Below are 26,413 nucleotides of genomic sequence, written 5' to 3' on the forward strand. Positions count from 1 at the left end.
ATAACCATTGTCTAAATTCTCATTTATGTGGAGTCCGTGTGAAAGACCAGTCAGTTTGCTTAGACAATGCTCTCAAAATTCAGCATATGTAGGGGTTTAAAAAAAAAAGAACCATACAAAGACATACAATGAATTAAAAGCTAGATGATAACCCCGAAACCCATATTTTAGTGATAAAAACAGACTAATCACGACAGCCCTCAGCAGCTTCCTTGCACATTGTGTAGCATGTTTCCATGGAGATCAGCATGTGTGAGTCACTGCAGCTGACTCTCTCTCGCTCTCTCTCATTCTCTCTCTTTCTCACACTCTTACTCTCTGTCTATCTCTCTTGACATCCGCTCATGGTCATGCATCCACATATGCATTTATTTAACACATACACTCAAGCTTTCATATAATCACACAAGGAAAGCACACAACCCAGAGGAAATAAGCAGACTGAGAATCTGTGCTAAAATAAAAAATAATTGAGTCGTCTTTACTGACTCATTAGCCTGAGATGAGTCAGCCTACTGTATATTTACAATTCCACTGTGCTGGTAATTTAATTTAATACATTTATTTATTTATTTTAATTCCCCCAAGGGTCCAGTAATAAAACCCACACATTTTACATAGGCTAAATCAGGAATGGGTTGATTTCAAACACTGAAGAATACAAGACATTAATTCATTCATTCATTCATTCATTCATTCTTCTCCAGGTACCAATTCAATTATTTAGCATTCTCTACTAATTTGGGTAGAAAAAAACAGAAAACCAGGATAAAACCCATGCAAACACATGGAGAAAATGAACAGAATTTCCATCTAGATAGTAAGTCAAGCTCAGGATCAAAATGTTCTGGAGCTATGAGGCAAAACACAGATCCACAAAACCGGACAATGTTTTGTTAAATAAAAAAATATAAAACTTCATGACGTCTGGAATGGATTCATAATTAATAAATATGTATGCGTAATCAATCATATAAATAAACTTCATTGTGAGTTCAGCTTTATCGGTTGATTAAAACTTCTACTCAAGGAACTGAGAAACATATATAGATAATGCAAAAGGCATTTATGTTAATACTCAAATAAAAATAATAACTTGGGTACAAAAAAAGGTACAAAAGTTATTATTTTTATTTGCTTCCAGCGCTTCTCTCTGTTACTTTGTGTCAGGCATCTCGGTGTGTGTGGCTGTGTTCTGCTTCTCCACCATGCTCTACTGGGTTTACTCATGCCGCAGTAATGCACTGGAGGGGGAAGAGAAAAACACAACCTAAGTTCTTCACGTTTGCCTCCGAGCTTCAGTCAGCCTGGAGGATTGTGCAGCAAAGAACAATAAAGCAAATTAAAAATGATAATAGATCATTCAACTTGATGTAACTTGGTCTGTACTCTGTTTAGAAATACATCATTTCCAGCATTCCCAAAATCATTAACGCAAAATCATTTTAATATATCTTGGTTACTGGAATATATGTATAGTATACACTTGGAAACTATTTAACACTGTAGGTGGTGTTATATATTGAAAATATATAAAACTTAGGATTTATTATACATAAAACCACAAAATGGTGGTATAACAAAATTGGAAACTAATGTAATATTTGTATAGTATAAAAGTGTAGTCAGTCAAAAAAAATCTCAAGCTATTATTTTTTAAGGAAACAGAGTAGGCTTTTAATTTCTTTTCATTTTTTTCTGAAAATGTAATCCTTCTAATCATTTATACGCATTATTGCACCCGGTTTGTGTCTGGAATTGAAAGTGTTCCTCATGGTCATATACCAGAAATGTTATAAGTGAGAAAATGTGAACACATGCTAGAAGGAAACTAACTATTAATATTTATTTGAACCAATAATAGTACCAGCTCCAGAAATACTGACACAAGAAAATATAGTTGTATTAACAAATATTTTATGACAAAGATTTTAGAAGTGGATCTATTTATTGTCAGAAATATAACTAATCACTAATTTTCAACATCTTTTATATTATTTGCAGCTCATGCAAATAAACATCTAATTGTTTTCCTGTTTCATTTTCCATTGTCCACTGTGCACCAGGCTGCAAACTGGAGACCTCAGTGTAACCAGAGGGGCTAGCTGAAGAGGACTTAGTACTCACCATGAGGGCTCTGTCCTATGTTATAATGAGACTTGACATGTGCTGTGCAGTGTGAACACTATATCTGAAGAGAATATGTGTGAGGCTCGGGACATGAGTGATGTGTTAAAGGTGCCAGGGTTTAACAACCATTTGAAAACAGTGATGCTAACTGACCTTATATAAAATATGAAATACACCTTACATTTATTATTATTAGCAGTAGAACCAATATTTATAAGAATATATGCACAAATGTATTCACATTCCTATTTCGCCTTGTTATTTCCAAATGGCCAAAAGGAAAGCACATATAGATACATGTTAGAGCAACAGAGTAAAAAGCTAAAATATGTTTGAAATGGCTCAATCTTAAATGAAATCAGGCCTGTAGTATTCCAATTAATCTGTGAAAATCATTTAGGATATCTTGCAGAACTAAATGATTTTCACAGATTAATTAGTGTAAAAGAATATTGATACAACAGTAATACAGTATATGGATTTCTGCATTTAAAAAGATTCAGTGCCCTCAGTGTTTTGAAATCTGTCATGTTTGTTAGGAAACATGTAAGTCAAAAAAAAATCAATTAACGTACATAATTGATTTCATTGTTTAATAACAACACCCTGCTGTTTGATAGCCACATTAAGCCTGGTTTATATTTAAAGTATAATCAGCTGGGAAATGTGTGTACTTCTGGAGGATTAAAAGTGTCATCAACTATAACATATTAGAACCAACATATTCCTGTATGGAATAAAATATTGAAATATTGACAAGGTTTTGAGTACATCTTTTGCTCTCAAAATCAGCCTCATTGTTTTTATGGCATGGATTCAGACAAGATGGAAAAGTTCTTTTGAGATTCAGGTCTGGTGACTGGTAAGGCTATGGAAGAACACTAAGTTGATTGTCATATTTATGAAACCTCTCTCACTCACAATCACATTTTCATTTGCAAAGCTGCTGCTCACTGTAGATTTTTTCTTTATTGAACCTTTCTGAATAAACTCTAGAGACTTGTTATAGTTATGACACCATCAATCATTCCATAATCAAAATCAGTTGAAATAATCTTTCCCCCTAATCTGATGGTAAATGTGAACATTAGCTGTTGCTGACCTGTATCTGCATGACTTTATTCATTGTACTGCTCTCACAAGATTGTGGAGGAAGACAGGACAGATACTTGAATTATAGGCTACACTGTGTGTGTGTGTGTGTGTGTGTGTGTGTGTGTGTGTGTGTGTGTGTGTGTGTGTGTGTGTGTGTGTGTGTGTGTGTGTGTGTGTTTGTGTGCGTGTGCATGTTGTAGATAAGTCAGTCTTGACAGAGTTGCTGCAAAAACACTCCCAAGCCTTTAATAAAGCACAAATTCTCAAATTGCACAACAGGGATTTGATCCTTTCAAGTGGTTGAATGAGAGTCTTTTATTTATCCTGTATATTGTTTTTTGGGTTATTGCTTTGCCAGCCAAGCTAAATTTGATTGTACTTTCCAGTACAAGCAATTGAAGAAAGGGTTCTTAAAGGCAAGTCACTAGTGAAGAAGCTTTTTGAAGGATATTTTTTATGTTGATATGGCCTACTTTTTATGTCTGAAAAGTAAACAGTACAAGTTACTTATTATCATTATTTAGTGTGCTGTATTTTGGCTTTTGACATTTTTTGGTTTAAACTTCTTTCAACATGCAGGTCTATTTTAGTGTGGTTTCAATTTTACCCAACAAACCCACTGATAGTGGTACCTGTGGGATCTGAACCTCATTTCATCTCTACTTGGACTGATGTAGCTGATGCTTCATCAATGTCCAGCTGTCTTATCTTCACATGTGTAACTCTGCTCAAACAGATCATCGTTCAAAGGGTCAATTTCCAAGCTAATACTGGCATCAACACTATCATTCTTGTCATCAGGGGGATTGAATATAAAGTCTCTACTGTAACTCAGTGTAAATGTGTCATATAACTAAAAAGCATTGTGGAACTTTGAATACTTGTTGTTCCCATTAGTTCTACATTAGATGTCTCATTAAAATGTCATTAAATGGTGCTAATGCTTGAAAATGGTGAGTAAAAATATGTTTAGGATCTCTTAATATTATTGCATGCTGTTAAATGCAATTGTAACTGCACTAGCAAGGGTGGCACGCTAGCAAAAAAAGTTTTTTTTGCAACTATCCCTTAGTACAGCAATACTATAGTATGTATAAAAAACAGTTTTGTAGATATTGTAGTTTAATTTTTATAGTTTATTACTAACAGAAAAATTACTACATTTTTGATGACCTTTTGATGAAAGGTAGATACTGTTGTACAGTAGGGTTGAGAAAACAAGCTGTGAAATTATACATTTCTAAATGGCTGGGCATTTATGAATTTTCCAACACAAGTTAATTAGACAAGCTAGCTTAGAACAGACAAGTCTAAACTTCAAAAAGGCTGTGTGTGTGTGTGTGTGTGTGTGTGTGTGTGTGTGTGTGTGTGTGTGTGTGTGTTTTTAAAAAAAAGGGTCTGCTTTAGCTACTTCTGTTCAACACGTGTATTTCAATGCCAAAACATTTGATGTAGTTTTGGCTAATTAGTTTATTATTTTTCTTTTTTAGTCAAGACATTAGTGCAGCTAATTAAGAAAAGTGCAATTTTGCCTCTAGCAGGACTCATCAGTACAATGTTAATTTTTAATTACACTAATATGCGACTACAAGTTGTTTCATTATCCAGATATATTTGTCTTGAATTCAACAAGCAAAAGCGCCCTTTATATACATTACAGCTTATGGGTTTTTATACACGTGTACATAAATGTATGATTAACACCGATTTATTAGACTAGAACAAGTATTGATAATAGTTCAGTGGTTGATATGGAGCTGAAAAAAGTTTTGTTTTCACCACTAATTTGACGCCAAAATTGAGGTATGGGTTAGATCTAGGTTTAGCATACGTTTATTAGCATTTGTGTACAATAGTACAGTAAACGCGCGCTAGTGTGTGTGTGTGTGTGTGTGTGTGTGTGTGTGTGTGTGTGTGTGTGTGTGTGTGTGTGAGAGAGAGAGAGAGAGAGAGAGAGAGAGAGAGAGAGAGAGAGAGAGAGAGAGAGAGAGAGATTTAGGACCCAGCGTTTCTCTCTATCTCTCGAACGTGGCTCTCGAGCGAAGCGGATGTTTACAGGTGGTCTTTGTTGGAAAACCTGAGGACACACGAGCTGGTTTGTGAAAACAAGTTGGATGAAAGACTTTACGGCTGTGAGACAATAACTAACACCCGTGTGCATCTTCACTCATCAGATTCAGCTTGGCACGCCTCAAACCTCGGCAGGTAAAACTCAGCATTGTTAAAGTAGACTCATTATTGTAGACTGGTAACTACTAAGCACTGCAAGAGCTCAACATGACTTATATCAACTTAGCTGTGCTCGAACCCATGTGAATTCTTTTTGGACTTTTACTGTCAAGTGAAGGGAATAAAAGGCGTCTGATTAAATCCCCTGGATGTGAGATTTTACCTGAAATTGGAAGATTATTTTTTTGCACCCCTGTGTTTTTTTTTAAATGTATGTGTGTGTGTGTGTGTGTATGTGTGTGTGTGCCTTTTCATACCTACTTCCTATGCATTACTCTTTAAACTCATTTTATTTTCCTTTATAATTACAGGGCTTGGTCAGAGATGCATGGACGATATGTTCACTCCTATGGCTTCTTGATCTACCTGATGTTGAATGGAGTCTGGCAGACAAGGTAAGTGCAGTCTTCTTGTGTCTTGGTAGTCTTGAGGGACTGGCATACTGACTATTTATTAAGGGCATATATTATTAAATATGATTTGATATAAGATTAAGGATTAAGTATCACTCTCTTCTATAATATAGTAGCGAGCTAACGGCGGTGACTCTGGCCATTGATGGGTCTATAGCAGTTGTATAGTCTGTTCAATCAATTCATCTTTGCATGATGCATGATCTGTGCATCTTAGATGTAATGGAAAAACTGAGAGCAGATTGCCCATGCTAGTGCTTTTAACATATTTCTGGAGCTTTATTTCTGAGATATAGGGAGAGATAGTGCTTTTGAGAGTGTATGAATGTTTAATAGTGTGTTTTTCTTCGCAATGTATGAAGGTCTAAATCAGATGTGTCTGGGTCAGAGGCTTTCAAAAACAACATCACACTTTTCACAAGGATCCTGGACAGACTGTTGGACGGCTATGATAACAGGCTGAGACCAGGTCTCGGAGGTGAGTGACATTGTACTAAAAGTGAATTTTTATTTATTTTATATGACTACACACTTTTAATGTTTGCACAAAGACTTGATATGAATAACCTTACAAATGTTTGAGGAAAGGTGGCATATTTGTGCATTTGTCTGAGATTGGACCCTAGATTAAGATGTCAAGAGAAAAAGTGAATACGATTTCAGTCAACATGCATCTGCTTTTATCTATAATCTATAGGAAGTGTCATCTGCATTTAAATCTATAAGAAATACATCAGAAAATATGGTTTGGTTAAAAGAAACATGATGCTTGTGCACAGAAGAGCAAATGAGAAAAAATAAGCGAGACCAGGGACTTCTTGATCATATTGACAGCAGTAACTATACACAGAGAGAGGTTTTCTAGTTTGTAGTGCATAGACCCCTCTTTATTATGAATAGAACTGCATATCTGAGCGTTCAGTGGTGCACAAAACACCAGTCTCATACTTCACTGTCACTGACATACTGCACCGCGGGTGTTATACATGTGTTATTCATATACATTATATGTGTGTTATACAACAACAGAACAGCACAGGAATGAATGAGTGATACTTACAATGATGGGGATGTTATGCCTTACCCTCATTTTGCGTACATGGTTTGGGTTTACTTGCTATCTTGTAAGGGAAAGGTCACTGCAAATCAATAGAAATAGAAATTATTCTAATGAATTTATCCTATGCTGAAACATTTCTATCCTGATGGGAGTGGTCAGGTCCAAGATGACAGTGCCACCACTGGCAGGACACGAAGGCTCAATGAATGGTTTGACAGGTATGGAAATGGTGCAAATTATATAATAGAATAGAATAGTCTTTAGATCTCAAACCCATTTAACAACTATGGAGGATCATAACATGATAACAGATCACTATTATTAAAACACCAACTGAGGAAATAGGTGTTCATGTATGTGTGTGTGTATATATATATATATATATATATATATATATATATATATATATATATATATATATATATATATATATATATAGATTGAATACAGTTTAGTGCATACAGTGTCATTCACTGAACTCAAGCGTAATCTGACAAAGATGTAATCTTCTTGATCTAACAAGTCTGCTCTGTGTGTAGTACCTAATGATTTTAAATGAATAACTATGTAAAGCTTTAATGTGTTGTAAGGGTATTCACAAAACCAGTCCCATTATTTACAATGACTAGATTATATATTATATGTGATAAGATAGTCATAGGAATTTCTATGATGTTTGCTGTGACTACACATCAAAACATGCTCATCAGCATTGATTGCAATCAGTGTAGCAGTCAAAAATAATTGGGTAAGTTTTTTTTTATTACAAATGCAAACATTTGCATGCATAGTCACATGTGTGCATACACACACACACACACACACACACACACACACACACACACACACACACACACACACACACACACACACACACACACACAATCAATGCAGAGAGATGAAGAAAAAAGTGGTTGCTCTGTTATGCTTTGAGAGGCATTTGATGGCCTGATACTGCAGTCTAAGCAGCAGCATTCTGACTGATCATTTTTTTTTCCTATGATGAATTTTTTTCCATTTCTATCTAAATGAAAATAGTCTCTTCCGGAATGACAGTGAATCAATCAACAGGGCTTACTGAATGATTAGCTGAGGATGGAAATGCTGAAAATCCTGTGCTTTTGAAGTCACCAGATCAAAACACCAACTGAGGGAATATTATTTTCAGAGTGATGTTCCATCCTTGTAGAATCAATGCCTAGTACTAAAACTGTTCTGGTGGCTTTAGGTGACCAGAACTAAGGCATTAAGACTCTATTTTTGTTTTTCCTTTAATTTCATGACTTAATCATTGCTGTGTGTACCAGGATGATAATAATAATAATACAACATTGCTCTGTTTCCTAGTTTCCCAGTTTCCCATTGTCAGCCCAATGATAAGTGTATTGCTCATTTCTTTGTAGATCGAGTGACTGAGGTAAAGACTGACATTTACGTGACCAGTTTTGGGCCAGTATCGGATGCAGACATGGTAAAAGATTCTTTTTGTCAGCAATGTTATGTCTTAAATTTGTGTAAGTCTTTCTGTATTATTCCAGTTTCTTATACTCTCTTTGTCTGTCTCACTATCCCACTCTCTATTGTCTATCTAAAACATGTCCAGAATGCCATTTCACTCTTTACGCACGCTCTCTGCTTTCAAATATTTTGAATATGTAGAGCAGAATGTAGGTTACTATGAAAAAGAGCTATTGAAAAAATATCCACTTGCTTTCTGTTTTATCAATACTGGTAATCTTGACCTCTTTATACTTTGACATAAACTGAACAGAAAGAGGGCACTTGACCTCTAAGAACTCATTATTTCTGTTCCTCTTTATTCCGTGGTGTATTTCAGCTGTAGAGTGTTTGTGTCTCAGAATCTCCTCGTTGAATTGCTGAACAGAATTTAGTAATAATATTACTGTGATTTTTTTTTCAATATTGTGAGTTACAAAAATGATGAGCACTTATAATTGTTTAAGCCAGAATCATGTAATTGCACATTTAGTAGAACATTTCATGGTGCAAGGATCCATGTTTCAGTACCACTACATCACAGGCTGTCACCTTGTTATCTTTATACTCAGAGTGCAGCTAGCTTGGGAAAAAATGTACAATTCTAGTCAGTTAATCCTGTTTAAGAGCACATCCACTACTAGCCAAGAGAATCAAACCTTACAGGGTTTCCCGAAGAAAATTTGTGCGGGTGGGCGGGGCCCGGGGGCAGGGCTTCTTTGTGAGATAGACCACAGACTCTGCACTATGTTTAACAATTATTAAAAACAGGCACGTGCAACCTAGCTAGCAGGTGAAGAACTCATACAACAAAAGCACCAGCTAGCTAACTTTAAATTTGCAAGAACTATAGACTAATACAATAACAGGCTTAAATAAACCCAAAACATAAGTCCACTTACAGTTCTCACGGACACGCGTTTTATCAACTGGCTAGTTACAGTATCCTCCAGACAGTGACGGACCACGTTTTTCACCACGCGCTATTCCCCGAGATGCACTTGACAGCCTTTTTTGCAGCGTAATTTTTTTTTTTGGACGACCTAGTTAAGGCAGTAGGGTTTCCCAGCTTAGGCGGGCCACCCGAACTACAAAGTGCTGCCGGAAACTCTGCCTTACTAAGTAAGAATAGATCATATTCCTCTCCAACGTAGTTGAAAGGCAAGAAAATAGTTTTTATTTCCTGATATTTGCATCTAGATTTTTTTAAAAAGCTTAGAACATGGGACCTTTTTTGAGTTTATTATTCACAGCTTTCACAATGTTTCTATTATCACCTGTTGTTGTTTCCCTTTGTTTAAAAAACACCGAGGGCACAGAGAAAGTACCAGTCCCAAATGCGAGATTACGTGAACCATAACATACATGATACAATGACTATCATAAGGAACCTGGCAAACATAAACATGGAGCACACATGATATAGAAACAATGACTCGCACTCACCTCGAGACCTGGACAGACATATATACTGTAATACACGTAATCACAAGCTAAACATGTGCACACCTTGACCAACTTGCTTGATGTGTGGTTGTTAATACACCAATGTTTTTTAAGGCCGTTATCTGAAATCCACTCCCTAGCAATCACACCATTGCATTTGTCTAGAGCTTTTCATCAGTTGTTTAGTTGCAATTGTAGTTTAGATGGATTCAACATGACAGACGCATGTTATTTAAGTCAGTGGTCCCCAACCTTTTTTTCGCTGCGGACCGGTCAATGTTTGATCATTTTACTGCGGCCCGCTGGGGGTCGGGGGGTGGTTGTGGCGGCTATACAATTAAATTAAAATTAATAATTTTAATGTAATTGTATTTAAACATGCCTTTTTAACTCACTACAACACTAAATCAATGAGAACCCTGAGCTTGTTTCTTTGCAACGAGACAGTTCCATCTGGGGTAATAGGATACAATAACACCCGAAGTGTGTTGATTATGTCCAGTTTATTCCGTTGTTTTGTTTTGGTTGCCGTCACTGCAGAAAACCCCGCTTCACACAACATGTCGGAAATGGCAATAGGGATTTAAGTGCTGTGGTGACAATCTCAGGGAATTCCGCCATGACTTTAATCCAGAACACCGGCAGAGTTTCTAACTTTCTAATGACGTCTGTTTCGTACTCATTTTTGCTAATTTGTGGGTTAAATTTGAACAAACACAATATACACGTACACCAAGCACTGTTAAACATGAGAAAGTACCGGTGAACAGAGAGAAGAGCAATACACTTCTCACTTCTCTCCACCAAAGCTACAACGCCACTGCCGCTTGCAGTCGCTCAGCTCCAGACGTCACCTAAACCCGGCCCAATATCATGATATTTTGCGCGTGTGCGGTATTGGTGCGGCTTTAGGCGACCTCTCTCAGCTCCCGGTTAACCTCTCGTCCATGGAAAGTCACACAAACCCAAAATCCACAGACTAAATGGTAGTGGGCCGCCCAAGGAACATTAAACTATTTCCATTTTATTGTTTCTCTCGTGTTTGTGTGGCCCGGGGGTTGGGGACCACTGATTTAAGTGAGCGATTTAAGCTAGTATTAGATGAATGTGTGAAAACCTTGTAAAATATTTTTCATCTTCTTTTTTCTTTCTTGTCAGCAATCGTGTGTGTCTTGATATTGTGTATGTCTTTTTGTTTTATTTTCTGTATCTCTTGTCTCAGTCTCTCTCACGCTCTGTTGTCTATTCAAAGCACTGATTTCTGCTGAGGCCTAAAAGCTTTTCCAAAAATCCATTTCACTCTGATTCACAGACTCTCTGCTTTTAAATATTCACAATAAATAATTTAAAAACAAGCATTTTTCTTTAAGCTTAGAAACAGGGATGCAAACCTACACAGCATTTATTCGTTTTCTGTTAGTTACAATAAGATGTAAAATTAAAGGAAATGATTATTAATGAAATTCAATTTTTGGGAAATGATTATATGTAACTGATGAAGGCACTGACTTAAATAAACATGTAATAATAGTTTAATATACTGTGAATATATTAAGGCTAAATATCATGTACAGGACACAGAAATGATCCTAGTCATGATAAGTACATGATCTTGCAATCACAGTCTTTGTTTGCATTGCCTTTAAAATGCATCACTAGTCTCTGGTAGACTTCATACAGTTTTATGAGGCTACTGGCTGCTCGTTTTTTTCTAAGCATCTTGGAAAACCTGCCACAGTTCTTCTGGAGACTCTGACTTTCATTCCTGATAGCCAGAATAAATTATTGTCCAAAAAATGCTCTATTATGCATTGTGTAAATTTTTATTTGAAGACTTTTTCACAGTACCATATTTTTCCCCAGGAAGCTATGCCATTGTGCATTTTAAAGATCCATTTAAGAACTTCAAAAATATGTTGTTTCATTGTACACCATAATCGTGATTCCACATGTACAGTGGTTGGGCAATGGAAGTAAATCTGGGCTATTTAGGTTTGGAGGTTTCACACCTATTTATGTGCAGCCTGGTAGCCAATCCCTACTCATTTTAAATTCCATATGTAAGAGCAGAGTGCGAAGGTTAGCACAGAGCAATAACACAACCCTATCCAGAATAGTGCAATCCATACAACAGAATGGGAGACAGATTAAAAAAAGATGATAAATTGTTGGTGTGCATCTCTTTGGGGCATCTGTGACCGGTGTATCAAGAGCCATGGTATCCAGGGTAATGTCGACATATCACCACGCAGGATGAACCCCATCCAATAGGAGTAAATGTTGCAGCAAGATGAAGCTGTCTGTAAGGAAAAGGTTGTATGGGTACTAACCTGGATTGTATCCAAAAAACATAATCCACAGCTGCCCATGTAGCTGCCAAGGACTATCAAACCATTCTGTAGTATCATGGGCACTCAGTGGTTTAAACATTGTACCCTGTTTTTCCCAAGACAAATTGATTTATTGGGTGCAAAAGGAGGTCATACACCATACTTATAAATAATTATTGTGGTCTAAAACCAGGTATGTAACAGTTAAACCTGCTCTTTTCCCTTTGTGCCACCTGAGGGAACCATCACCGGCCTTCTGGGTCACGTTGTCAACTCTCACTATTACGGATATTTAAGCCACGCTATGCTAAGCTGCAAAGTATTGTCAGTTTAGCTGCATGCCAACCTTTTTTTTTTTTTTTACCATTTCTTGTGTTTGCTTTTTGTGTTTGACTCTATTTCTGTTTCTGGTTTTTTGATTTATTCATCTTTGCGATTTCGATTTGTTCACCTTGCTGATAGCTTCTTTGGTTAATTGGATTGATTGCCTTTTTAACGATTCTGCCTTTGCCTAATGTTTTGGATTTACTGCCTGTGTTGACTCTCCAGAAATGGATTCTGTTCCTGTTGATTCTGCCTCATTATTACAAGGTGTTTTATTTGCATTGTCTAACCTCTGTATATCACGGCAAATTTACATGTATATTTTGGACAGAAACTGAATACAAGCTCAGTGTGGGTTTGCATCTCATAGTATGGAAACTCAAATTATTATTATTATTTTTTTTATTATTGGTCGGTTATTCTGATGTACATAAACATGCTGCAGGGCTCTCAAGTTTTCAAGACAGGCAAGAGGGACATTTCCAACCACCCATCAATTGCACTATACAGCAGATACAATTCCAAATAGAAACAAATTTCAACTTAAAGAGCCTTTGTAAAAAATTATGTACTTTAGTCGAAAAAGAAAAGATTTTGTCACAATACCAGAAACAGTGAAGGAATGTTCCTTTGTGTTTTTGCAGTTGTAACAGAGATCAGAGGAGTTTTTGTAAATCTTTCTTAAATGTGAAGGTGTAAGGTAAACTCTATTAAAAAACCTGTAGTTGAGTTCATGCATCCCCAAAGAAGTACATTTAGGGAACAAATTGTTACATATGGCGGACCAATCCGTATTGGTAATTAAGTGGCATGGAAACTCTATTTTAATGGAGAACCTTCTCCTCCAATTCATCTTTGCTTATTTGGGCCTACACCAGAAATGCAGCCAATAAAAAATAAACAGTTCATGTTAGTGCAATATAGTCAAGAGGGTGTCTTTTTCAATAAAAAAGGTTTGGAAAATGGTCTAGAATCACACTACCACCCAATGGCATAAATCCACCTGTCAATAGTGCAGAACAATTCAGCTGGAATGTTGAGAAAGTATTATGTGCAGGGTCCTGGATTTTGCAAAGGAAGCCAGAGATCAACTCTTTTTCCCATTTAGGTTTGGTTGCAAGACAAATTCATGTAGTACCCAGAATCCCAGGCACATAGCCAATGAGTGAAAATAGCTGTCAGCTGTCAATTGCCAGGACAAAGTAGGTGTAAGGATATCAGGAATGGCTCTCCAGGAGAGGACTTATCAAGGAGCTGTAACTGGGATCAGATTAGTCAAGCAGATCTTTATTGCCAGCAGAGCCATATACAATTTGCAGTACACAATGAAATTAAATAACATTTCCTCTATATCTAAGATTCATGTACAGTGCTAACAGAACATAATTGTCTACATAAATGGGAAGCAGCCATGTGAGTACATTACAGTGTAAAACACAAAACTTTTAAAATTACAGGATGACAGTACAGTAAACACAACAAGGTTCATAGCTGTGACTTGATGTGAAATAAAGTTGAAAGTATCAGTGCAGTAATGGTGGTGAACCTGAGATGGATGACATTTAAAATGAACGGTGCTGTACTGTAATTGTGAGTCTGTTCAGGGTGTCAGTATGCTATAAACAGTGTGACAGTGCATTGAAGAGTAAGTTAGAGTCAAACAGACTGAACAAAAAACATTAATGTGACTAGTGAGATTTTATGGATTTAAAGTGTCCGTACAGTGGATGCTAGTAGGATCCCTGAACGATGGTTGTGGTGGGAGCCAGCATAGTCTTCTGGGGTCTGACAGTCTGGGGTAGAAGAAGATGGGGTAGACCCTGTCTGGGGGTCCTTGACTGAGGGCTGCATAACCTTCTGCATAACCTAGGACATATATTGTGGGAGGGGTGGGGTTATTTAGGATTGTCCAAAGTGCTGTATCAGTAACAAATGTCTTGACAAGTGGGAAGACTTAAACTCACCTGGGTCTTTCAGTGAGGAAGTACAGGATTCAGTTGAAAGGCAAGGTCCTGGGGTGCCATAGATAGCATCCTGACCTGCTGCATAACTTTCTGGTTTGGGAATTGAAACATCTCCAATCTCAGCTATATCAGTCACTTGCTGGGGGATGATTGCTTTGAATACTGGACTGAACTCTGAGTTCAGTGGCACTTGGTGGGATTTTCACTAATAATTTGGTTAATTCAAATTAAGGTTGTAACCTGATATTTAAATTGTTCTAGTCAAATGCTAATCAAGATTATACATATTTATATATTTGCATATTTAACTTTTTAATTTCAAACATCCACAGATGCTCTTTAATAGATTATATTGGTTGCATGATTTTGATTTTGTACAGGTTATTTGAAACATTATATAGGAAAAACCTCCAGCAAGTGAATAAATAAATAAATAGATTTGTAATGGCACAAAAGCTATTCAGGTGCTGGACTATGGTCAGGTTGCAGTGTTAAGTGTATTAGCTGTAAGTGGTAACTATTCAGTAAAAGAATTCTCTATATACCTGAACAGGATTTTAACTCTGGGAATAAGCCAGCACATTTGTATAATACACTTTTGTATAATGAATATACAAACAGTTATTGGGTCTGTTTTCTGTTTACTACATTGTTCATTAATCCATTCTTGCACTAAATGTGTGTGCTCTACTGTCAGGAGTACACTGTGGATGTGTTCTTCCGCCAACGCTGGACAGATGAGCGGCTGAAGTTCCATGGGCCAATGAATATCCTACGTCTAAATAATCTGATGGCCAGTAAGATCTGGACCCCTGACACCTTCTTCCACAATGGCAAGAAGTCTGTGGCTCACAACATGACCATGCCAAACAAATTACTGCGGATCATGGAGAATGGGACACTACTTTACACCATGAGGTATCCAGATTACACTTTGCACACATCATCCATTTTTTTAAATCTGGTGTTTATTACCTCATTTAATGCATGTGGTACAGGCTGACAGTGCAGGCAGAATGTCCAATGCATCTGGAGGACTTTCCTATGGACTCTCACTCATGTCCACTGAAGTTTGGCAGCTGTAAGCGCAAATAAATTTTTGCCTACTACTTGACTATGTATGATAGATGCTAAAAGATACAGAAAACTGTATATTATCTCCACCTTTACATGTATTTTGCTAATCTATATATATTTAATATCTTTACCCAGACTGACTACCATCTGGGAGATATTGACCGAATTTAAAGACTAATTGAATTTGAATATGATAAAAAAATTTATGAATCTCCTGTTACATTTTTTCTTTTTGTTAACTTTAGATATTTTGCAAGAAGGTATTCTGTAAATATATCTGAGAAAGACAGATTTGGCCCGAACATGATGTATGATATATGTTATGATATAAAGTTTCTTAATAGTACATTCTCAAAAGATGAGATAATTACATACATCGTTTTGCTTTGCTGTATCTGCTGCTTCTGTATGTAGATGCATATACATTGACAGAGGTAACTTATGTTTGGACAAGAAATGCCACGCTTTCAGTGGAGGTGGCTCCAGACGGATCAAGATTGAACCAGTATGACTTGAGGGGCCAAACTGTTGACAAAGAAACTATTAAATCCAGCACTGGTGAGTTCACATTAGTTTAATTAATTAGTTACTTTATTTATAAATTAGGACTTCTTACTTTTCTATTTTTATTCAATGGACAGTCATGACTCATCCCTTTTTTTGAATATTGCAGTCTACAAATTATGTTATGCCTGAATCTCTCTCTCTCTCTCTCTCTCTCTCTCTCTCTCTCTCTCTCTCTCTCTCTCTCTCTCTCTCTCTCTCAATCTCTTTCAATCTAGGGGAATATACAGTGATGACAGTTTATTTCCATCTAAAGAGGAAGATTGGGTACTTTGTGATCCAAACTTACTTGCCCTGCATTATGACTGTCATTCTGTCCCAGGTCTCCTTCTGGCTTAACCGTGAATCAGTACCTGCTCGAACCGTTTTTGGTGGGTAATTGTTTTGCCTGGTGATATTTGCTGTTATGCTCAATTTATTGTTCTGTTTTCATGTTGTATGCTTTGTGGAATTTGTGGTATTTTTTCGCAGCATTTTCCTGTAAACAAATTGTAAATCTTTCTTTGAATTTTAAACAGCTTTGTAGTTCATAAATGAATGTCTCTCCCGCTTTTCTGTCCAGGTGTGACTACTGTGCTTACTATGACCACTCTGAGTATCAGTGCTCGTAACTCATTGCCCAAAGTGGCTTATGCCACTGCAATGGACTGGTTCATTGCTGTGTGCTATGCCTTTGTCTTCTCCGCCCTTATTGAATTTGCAACGGTCAACTACTTCACCAAACGGGGCTGGGCCTGGGATGGCAAGAGTATTCTAAATGACAAGGTAACCATGACTACACAGTTGAAAGAAGGTACTTCTGGCAGATGTCACTGTGAACAGATTTCTAAGAATGTAATCATGACTGCACAAATTCAACTGGTACTGAATATTGAATTGAATTTGAAGTCTCCAATGTTGTGTACTGATTCATTTTAAGACAAATCTGTTTTTTGACAAATCTGTCTAGTTTATATTTCATTGGGTATTACAGTACCAAAAATCTTGGTTTGATGAACACTGGTTTCAGGCATAGTTACATGTTACAACACATGAATAAATATTAAACTTTGTAATGAATTACAAAAAAGCAGCAGCATAAAAATTTATTTGATTCAAAATGTTGTTAAAACTGTTTACATCCAGATTCCTTACGACATTTCTTTATTATGGTCTATCATCATATACAAGTATGATGTCCCACAAATTTCATTATTTACTTTTACAAGCTTGATTTTTTTATTTGAGTTAAGTATTCATTTAGCAACTTATCCACAGAAAAAAGAGGGCTCCGTTGTGAAGAAGAACAACGCTTATGCAGTCGCTGTGGCAAACTATGCTCCCCACATTGTGAAGGATTTAGCTTTGCCCACTGTTTCCAAGAGTGCTCCAGCAGAGCCCACTAAAGCTCAGCCCGTGTCTAAAGAGAGCAAGAAGACATTTAACAGTGTAAGCAAGATCGACCGCATGTCCCGCATCATCTTCCCTGTGCTTTTTGGCAGCTTCAACCTGGTCTACTGGGCTACATATCTCAACAGAGAGCCTGTCATTAAGAACATGGTTCCTTCTCAGTGACTATTCCATTAAATATGAATATACACATTACACCCACATATACACACAGACACACACATATTAAAATCTTACTTAGCTTTTATACCTGCTTAGTATTATGTTACGCTTAGCATCTTTGTCTTACAGTTATAGCACATATCTTACGATTGGGAATTTAAACCATGTTGTTCATCTTTGAAAAAGCTTTCATTGCCAGGCCAGTCTTAAGAATAATAACATACCTTTTTTGTTTTAAAAATCATTTATATTTTATTAGATATAGACAGTGATAAAGTATATTCTCTTTTTTCACCTGTTTCTTTCCAATGTAAGAGTATCCATATATAAGAAGAATATCTCAGCTCTTACACAGTTGTGCCAATTTGTAAAGACAAATATGTTGATTTTTATCCAGTCTTTAAAATACTTTTAGCACAGTATGAGATGGCAGGGTGAGAATACTGAAGTTCTCCTTCAATTGACTAAATGATATTAGGAATGGGAAGGAAGGAAGAAGACTGCTATCCTTTTCTCTCAGTAAAAGCACCGCCAATTATATCCTTAAGTGCTATGGATGGCACATGGCACAGCTGGGACTTTAATATTAGATGTAGTCTATGTAGTCACTCCTAGAAAAATGTATCTTTGCCTACCTTTGAGGCATTTAACACAGATAATATATTTCAAGTGTTTTTTTATACATTGGACGTTCCTTGACAACAGCAGTGACTTGAACAAATAACCAAATATAAGATGAGTAGAGGGCACGGTGGCTTAGTGGTTAGCACGTTCGCCTCACACCTCCAGGGTTGGGGGTTCGATTCCCATCTCCGCCTTGTGTGTGTGGAGTTTCCATGTTCTCCCCGTGCCTCGGGGGTTTCCTCCGGGTACTCTGGTTTCCTCCCACGGTCCAAAACACATGCATGCTAGGTTGATTGGCATCTCTGGAAAATTGTTCATAGTGTGTGATTGTGTGAGTGAATGAGAGTGTGTGTGTGCCCTGCCATGGGTTGGCACTCCGTCCAGGGTGTATCCTGCCTTTATGCCCGATGACGCCGGAGATAGGCACAGGATCCCCGTGACCCGAGAAGTTCGGATAAGCAGTAGAAAATTAATGAATGAAAAAAAATATGAGTAGAATAAAAACACACAAAAAAAGTACACCAGGACAAATCAAACACAATCTCATCCTTAACCCTTTGATAAAATCTGAATATGTTCTTCTACCAGGTCACACACCCTCCAACATTTTTCTGTCAACAAATTTTAGTATCACCAATGGTCTTCTGAAAAACCTTATTTTGGTTTTCCAGTCAAACTTTATCCAGTTGTGACTATGATGCCCCATGACATCCTAGAATATGTTTTTCCAAGTTTTATCCTCAATAATTAAATTTTTTCAGGCTCCCACTTTGTCTTTATATAGAGTGTATTATCTGTTGAATCAAGCAGTAGTCTGCTGTGTATGTCTCAGTGAAGTATTGTTCCACATTATTTCTTGATTATTTCCTTTACTTTGTGATATAGTTTCTAATTGCTAAGTATAGAAAGAGCCTTCTCAGTCAACTTTTAAAAGTAGCTTTGCACCCAGAGGGTAGAAACTCAGGCTTATCTGCTATGGCCATAGCTCTTGATAGATGGATTCATATATTTTTAAACAATCTAGGACAGCTGGTATTGAAGAAATTGGATTTTCAATAAATAATATAGTATGTAACAGTATGTCCTCTTATTTGTATATGACAATTGCATCTTTTACTCACGGCCAGCGTTTCAGTGCTTAAGCAAAACAAGGGATGTAGCATCTCTCTGTCTTGTTCCTCTCCCAGGATTAAAGAACTCTGAGCAGTGACGTTCACTGTAACTCTTGATTCAGGATTATAGTAAAATATTTGTATTCATCTTATAAATGTGTCATGAAAACCCTAATATGCCAGTGTTTGTTTTAAATATGCACGTCTATCAATTGCCCTTTCTGAATCTAAACTAAGTAACTTTGAAAGTGAACCTTCCTCTTTCATATGTATGTTTAGGGATCTCCTAACATTGTGAGTACCATGGCCTCCACTAACCAATCCTGTCTGGTCTGGTTTAATTCTTATTCTAATATGTGTTTGAAACCTCCCTGCTAGGATTTTTGTTGAAATTTTAGGTCCTGGTAGAGAAGGCTTATGGGCCTATAACCTGCACACTGAGTGAGGTCCTTCCAAACTTTATGGATAACTGTTATTACTGCCTATGCCCATGAATTTGGGGGGTTTCCTTTCTCTAATGCAGAACACATTGTAATACAGTACATTCAACACAGATTTGGGGTTTATTCATCTTTGAAAGTTTCATAGATTATTCTATAGTTATTCTGTCATAGCCTGTTTTGCAGATCATTGCACCTGACAGATAATTCCACCTGGTGTAGCAGCAGGTATCGAATCTCCCTTCTGTGTCGCATTAATGTAGTCCTTACTGTTGCTCATGTAATTCATGATTTTAGTTGGTTTAGCAATCAATACGTAGTTTTCGAATGTCTATTTAGTCATGATGTCCATTTCAAATGGTTATTAATGAATTTCTTACACTTCCAATTCACGTTTAAAGATAAAATTCAAAAGATACAATTATGATCAGACACGTCTGTCTTTTTCCAATGTAACAATAAGTTAGACAGAGCAAGCTATTCTTAACTATTTTAACACTTTAGCATAAGCTAAACTACCCCACTAGCATGTAGCATTTATTAAGAAAATATAGAACTTTCTATATTTTTAAATCACTTTATGACAACATAAAGGAAACACACTATTGACAAAATATTTTAGCTGGAATGTTTTATTTTTATATTAAAACAATGTTTTGTCAAATGTCTGTCCTGGTCAGAAAATGTTTATTGTTTAATCTGTCTGAAAAGCATTAATATGGTGATCAGATTTCAATCTCTTTAAATCACCAACATCTCCCAGAATATTTGTATCTTGTATCTTACAAATGCTCACTGTGATTTGTGAACAGTATAGTGAAATTTGCAGTTTTCTTTGTAGACACTTTCTACACGATACAGCTGGCAAACATTTTTTTAAGAAATGTTACTGAAATGTGCTTAATTCTGTAATTCAGGATGTACCTAGCTGACTGTGGTATATGTAGCAAAAGATTTCATTGTTGTCTGAACATGAGACCATCTCTGTTTTCAGAGGTGACTTGTATAGATTTAAAAATACATGAATACATGATATAAAACTGGCTGAAAATGCTATAAAACTGTCTTTGTGTATTTATTTTTGGTTTATATAGCAGTGAAAACAGAGTATCTACTGACAATGAAGAAATCAAGTAGAATAACTAATAGAGACTGCAGATTTGTAGGCTGGACACACCTGATAAGAGCCCTCTAGATATTTCTAATGATTTTCTTTAGCTAGGCATATGATGTGACATATTTTTGTAAATTTGTTGTTCTGAGTAAAATGTCTCTCTATACCAGTACTTCTCTAACCTTAATAACACCATTGGACACATTTCCCATGTAACATTTACATGGGAAACCTAATTCACTCCTCTGTTTGATTGGGCTGTTGAGGTGTGGAGTAGCAAAGATTGCTTTACTTTCAATTTGCCAGTAAGGTGTTTATTTGTCACATGCGTATACATACAGAGTACGACATGCAGTGCAATGCTTTTTACGTCTGTCCGGTATTCAAGCATAAAAAGGAATGGAATTAAGGATAAAAATAAAACAAAAGGAGGTAGATAAATAAAAAGTATAAACTATATAAAAACTATATAAAATATGAAAATATATGTGAAAAATATATGTATAAACATAAATGCATATGGTTTTAATGATTGTCCTTAAAGTGTCCATGTGCAGTATGGTGTGGTATAAAGTGACACTGTGCTGTGCAAGTACAGAGTTAAAGTGACAGTCCAGTGTTAAAGTGTCATTGTGCAAAAAAAAAAAGGTTGTGCAGGAAAAAAGTGAAGATGGAGGGAGAGGTCTAGTACTAGATCCTGGGTGTTTCCTTGTTTAAACTCGGAATGGCCTGCAGGAAGAAGCTTCTCCTCATTCTCTCTGTGTTTGCTTTCAAGGAACGGAAGCATTTCCCTGAACGCAACATAGAAAAGAGTCCATTGTTGGGATGGCTGAGATCCTTTACAATCTTCCTGGCCCTGGTCCGTGTGCTGTAGATGTCCTGCAGGACAGGGACGCTCTCAATGGGGCAGGTGTAGAAAGTATTTAGCACCTGAGAGGGTAGTTTGAAGTCCCTTAAGAAGTCTACTATCAGCTTAGCCTTTCTGACGTTCAGGAGAAGATTGTTCTCCTGGCAACATCTCACCAGGTTTTTAGTCTCCTGTAGGTAGGCCAACTCGTCCTTGGTGGATTTGGAAGTGGCCACACAGTCATATGTGCACAGTGAGTACAGCAGGGGGCTCAAAACACAACCCTGGGGAGCTCCAGAGCTGATGGTGAGGGTGGATGAGGTCTGTCTGTCAGGAAGCTGGAGATCCATTGACAGCGGCAGGCTGAGTCCCAGGACCTCGAACTTAGAGGTGAGTGTGGAGGGAATTATGGTGTTGAACTCTGGTGTTGAACGCTGTTTAAGAACCCAATTGTAAAATATGTTAAATAAATAAATAGATAGATAGATAGATAGATAGATAGATAGATAGATAGATAGATAGATAGATAGATAGATAGATAGATAGATAGATAGATAAAAACGATGCCAAGCTTGTCAGTGAAATAACTGCATACCGGATTAGTATACAGTAGGAGTAATTTTAGACTATCTCCTCCACACACAACTCCATTACTCTGACATTCTCTTGTTCACATATATTTAGTCACGGACACAGCAGACCAAACAAACCCAGCCACTGAACACAGCAGGGGAGCTGGAATGGCACTGCCTTACGCTGCTGAACTGAAACACTGCTAATCAATACACAGCAGGAAGCTTGCTGAATACAGCAGCCTGCTGTGGACATTTTCTTTCACTCAGTCGGACATGCATGAACCAAGTCCCTTGATGTATTCCTCTCTTTTTCACTATTTACATTCTTTCATATTACTTTCTTTCCTTCACCCGGGTGCTTAAGTAAATACCCTTTGACCAGCAGAATATGCAATTAGCAATAGTAAATGTAGAGCATTGAGCCAGTCACTACTTTCCATCTCTGCCTTATAGAACTTTTGGTTTTATGCTTAATACATGCTTACAGAGTGCAACTTTAAGATATACTACTACTAATGAGCTTCAATCACAGATAGATTTCTCAACTCCACATTCTCAGGAGAAACATATGTTTCTCATATGTTGGTACAAACAAGCATCTGTCATAACAGATGTCCCAAGTAGTTTTCAGCAGGACATGAGGAGGCAGTGTCAAGGTCAGGAGTGCAGGCTCTTGTCATGTGCTGTTAAACAAAAGGCCTGTCTTAAGCAAAGTCTGTAAGAATTTCATGAGTGTCTACTTGACCTAAACAAACTCAGTTTATGGTTGTATATATGTATATATATTTCTCTATCAATATGTGCACTATGCATGCACACATAAACTAATTGCATACTTTCTTGTTAGACTTATTGTATCTCTTAAATTTGATCTGATTTAGCTTGTATGCAAATTACAGAATTTAGAGAGCAGTTGTCTCCCTGGTGTTTTCCATGTCTAGAACTGGAACTGAAATTAACATGTAACGGTACTACTTAATTACACGAATAATTGTTTATGTTTTTCTCATTGACATGCACTTTTTTAAAAACTATTTACCCAAGTTATGGATGTGCAATTCTACAGACCCATCATATAGTGCATAGAATACAATGAAGCAGAGACAAAGTATATTGTAAATACACTCCTAGTTGTTCAGAACAGGAGGTAGCCAGTGCACATTTCATGGCATTTAAAAGAAGGAGTAATATCTGTGTAATAACTTCCTTTACCCCACCTGTCTTTAGTAAGTGGAGCACTTTAAGGTGCTCCCCAACGAACTATTAGCTATTGTTGCTGAGAGTTAACAGTGAAACTGAACAATTCCCTGTGGACAGTTTGCTCAGCAACTACAGATTTTGTGTTATGAATCTGTGCAAGAAAAACAGCCTGCATAATACTGTCCAATGACATTTATGATATCTAGAAGCAAACATTGTAGAAATAGTGTGATGGAACATCGGGGTACTTATAGGTAACATGCACCTACCAACTGAATGATGGTTTACAGGACACAATGTTCTAGTGCCTTCTTCGCCTTTGTACTAATAACAGCTGGTGCTGAATAATTTACCAACCTACTTTATCAACTGTGTTAACAGACCAGTAATCTATTACACTTTAATGTCTCCTATTGCTTACAGTGTTGTCTGTAGGATTTCCGTATACATTATTCCTGCGGCTATGGGTACTACCTTGTTATGGTTCAAGAGCAATTTTACCTCATGTCTTTAACAATCCACATTCAGCAGAGCTCAATATACCTTGTGAAACAGCGTGTCAGCTCTAATGTGTTTGTGCTGAGTTGTGTTTCATCATCCTGCATTACTTGCAAGGTCACTGGTACCTATTAGTGAGCTTGGTCTCAATCCTACTGCTCCTACATGAGCCACTGCAACCGGTATCAATGTCACATTATTAGGTTGCAACTTTAGTGTACTTTAATAAAAGGGCTACATTTAAACCTTAAGGCCAGTTAATACTTTAGCAGATACACAGCTAAATGGCGCAGGCAATTGATGCGTCAGCCGGAAGATCAAGCTTTAGCTCTGACTATTTGCAGCATATACAGTATGTAGCAGCTGCAAAGGATAGCTGCACTATCAGTACTCAGTAGTCAGGATGGGCTCATTACTCAAATTCAGAGAGACAGATGTTTACACGGTTGTCTGGCAGTATATGTACGGTAGCTATACTAAACACAATAGCAGCTTTTAAATTTGGTTCTTGCCACCATTTTTTCTTCTCTGTGTTCCTACTCAGCAATGTTCAGTCTTAACCAAGCCTTTAGCCCATTTCTGCTTCTGTTGTATTAGAGGGATGAGCATATACTGTAACAAAAGAAGCTTTTTAAAGAAGATTTAAAAAGAAGCTCCGTAATTGGAAAAAGATTTGACACACATTTAAACCTATTATGTTTTTGAAAAAGAAGAGGTAATGACAAATTAATAGATAGATAGATGAAGAAACCAAGCAAAAAGATGAAAAGAAAAAAGATCAGGGCATTGGGATTCTTCTACAGGATAAACCAGCCAACAGAGATTATGGGCGTTGGATGAGTTGCTTAGCAACTGCATGTACATACACAGATGTTTAATGCATAATATTCCTGGGAGATCCTCACTGTTTTGTGTGTGTGTGTGTGTGTGTGTGTGTGTGTGTGTGTGTGTGTGTGTGTGTGTGTGTGTGTGTGTGTGTGCACGTGCATTTAACATGAATTATAATACATAAATTAATAAATATAAAAATATATTATTGGAACAATTATACTGATTTATCAAGAACAACAACGCTCTATATGTCCACAGTGGCTCTGCTCTGAACAGCTGACATGATAACAAGCCAGCATTGGTCTGTTTGAACAACAGTCCATATTTGCTCTGCAAGAGATCAGAGTGAATATTAATGCTGTAAAGCCAGGTTTATGTGCGAGCAAACAGATTTGAGTCACGTAATTCTCTTTGGATTTTTTGAGTTTATATCATACTGTCTCTTTATATGAATGACTAATAGAACCGCAGTGATGTTTCATCTCTCCTCTATCGTTCTCTAATCAGAAGTCACCTGAATACAAATGGCCCATCATTTAACCTGGACTTAATTTGTTTCATGGAAAAAACTGCATATTCTTTTTATCTTGAAATAAAATTCTGATTTGTATCATTTCAAACACCAGTAGTATGAAGCAGTAATTTGCACTTAGATTTTTTGAAAATGTACATGTATACTGTTTGACACATAGCAATTCGCTTTTGCATTGTCTGAGGTACAATGTCCCCAGGAACATTTAAAAATATCCATTTGGTATAAGTCATATAAACATATGAAATTTGAAGTTTAATTTATGACACACTAAATGAATATTAAAAAATCTTGGCCTATGATGTTTTAAGAAAATGCTCTACTTCCATACATTCTTTACTACCAGTTTTCCTTCCAGAAACTCATGGATTTTTCCTATATGTCGTTTTTCTCGCAATGTGTAATAGCAAATATATAATAGCAAAGATTAATTCAATTCAATTCAATTCAAGTTTATTTGTATAGCGCTTTTTACAATAGACATTGTCTCAAAACAGCTTTACAGAACATAAACAAGCAGCTTTACAGAACATAAACAAATATTAATAGCAAAGTGGTTATATTGTGACAATAACATCTATGAAAATGCCACTACATCATATTCATCCTCTTTTTGTATTTGCCCTGCTGAAGAGTGGAAGGTGATTTAGGATACTAACAAAAGCATAATTTTTTTTTTTTGTGGTAAAATCAGAACTGCCAAGGAGAGTGTGTTGACGTGCAACTGGGGTGACTAATTTTAATCATTTAATGATATTCACCACTGGATGAGAGCACATTCTTTGTAGGCTATTGGTGTGAAACATATCAGGAATTTATCTATTTAGAAAACTTCTAATGGTTTAATCTTTGTTATTTCAGAATACGGTGTTGGTTTAGTGCTGCTGAGCCCCAGTGCCAGTGCCCAGATATTTTGAGACTGGACCATCTTTGACAAACTCATATATTACACTGCACTAA

At 36.7% G+C, this 26,413-nt stretch overlaps 1 protein-coding gene across 1 annotated transcript; it reads left to right on the forward strand.

Annotated features, from left to right (window-relative positions):
• The first annotated feature begins 5,222 nt into the window (after positions 1-5,222).
• Positions 5,223-18,562, forward strand: gabra2a (gamma-aminobutyric acid type A receptor subunit alpha2a). Its single transcript, XM_027150079.2, has 10 exons — positions 5,223-5,430; positions 5,766-5,849; positions 6,230-6,345; positions 8,331-8,398; positions 15,186-15,406; positions 15,487-15,569; positions 15,980-16,123; positions 16,348-16,500; positions 16,692-16,894; positions 17,387-18,562. Exons 2-10 carry the CDS (start codon positions 5,779-5,781, stop codon positions 17,681-17,683), a joined length of 1,356 nt encoding a protein of 451 aa, XP_027005880.1. The 5' UTR covers positions 5,223-5,430; positions 5,766-5,778; the 3' UTR covers positions 17,684-18,562.
• Positions 18,563-26,413: the final 7,851 nt, after the last annotated feature.

Source organism: Tachysurus fulvidraco, chromosome 4 (assembly GCF_022655615.1).
Source record: "Tachysurus fulvidraco isolate hzauxx_2018 chromosome 4, HZAU_PFXX_2.0, whole genome shotgun sequence".
Lineage (NCBI taxonomy): Eukaryota > Metazoa > Chordata > Actinopteri > Siluriformes > Bagridae > Tachysurus > Tachysurus fulvidraco.

Coding starts and splice junctions, on each gene's coding strand:
- gabra2a (XM_027150079.2), top strand. CDS start 5,779: ATGCATGGACGATATGTTCACTCCTATGGCTTCTTGATCTACCTGATG. Junction 16,124..16,347: donor AACTATTAAATCCAGCACTG/GTGAGTTCACAT, acceptor CTTTCAATCTAG/GGGAATATACAGTGATGACA. Junction 16,895..17,386: donor AGAGTATTCTAAATGACAAG/GTAACCATGACT, acceptor ACTTATCCACAG/AAAAAAGAGGGCTCCGTTGT.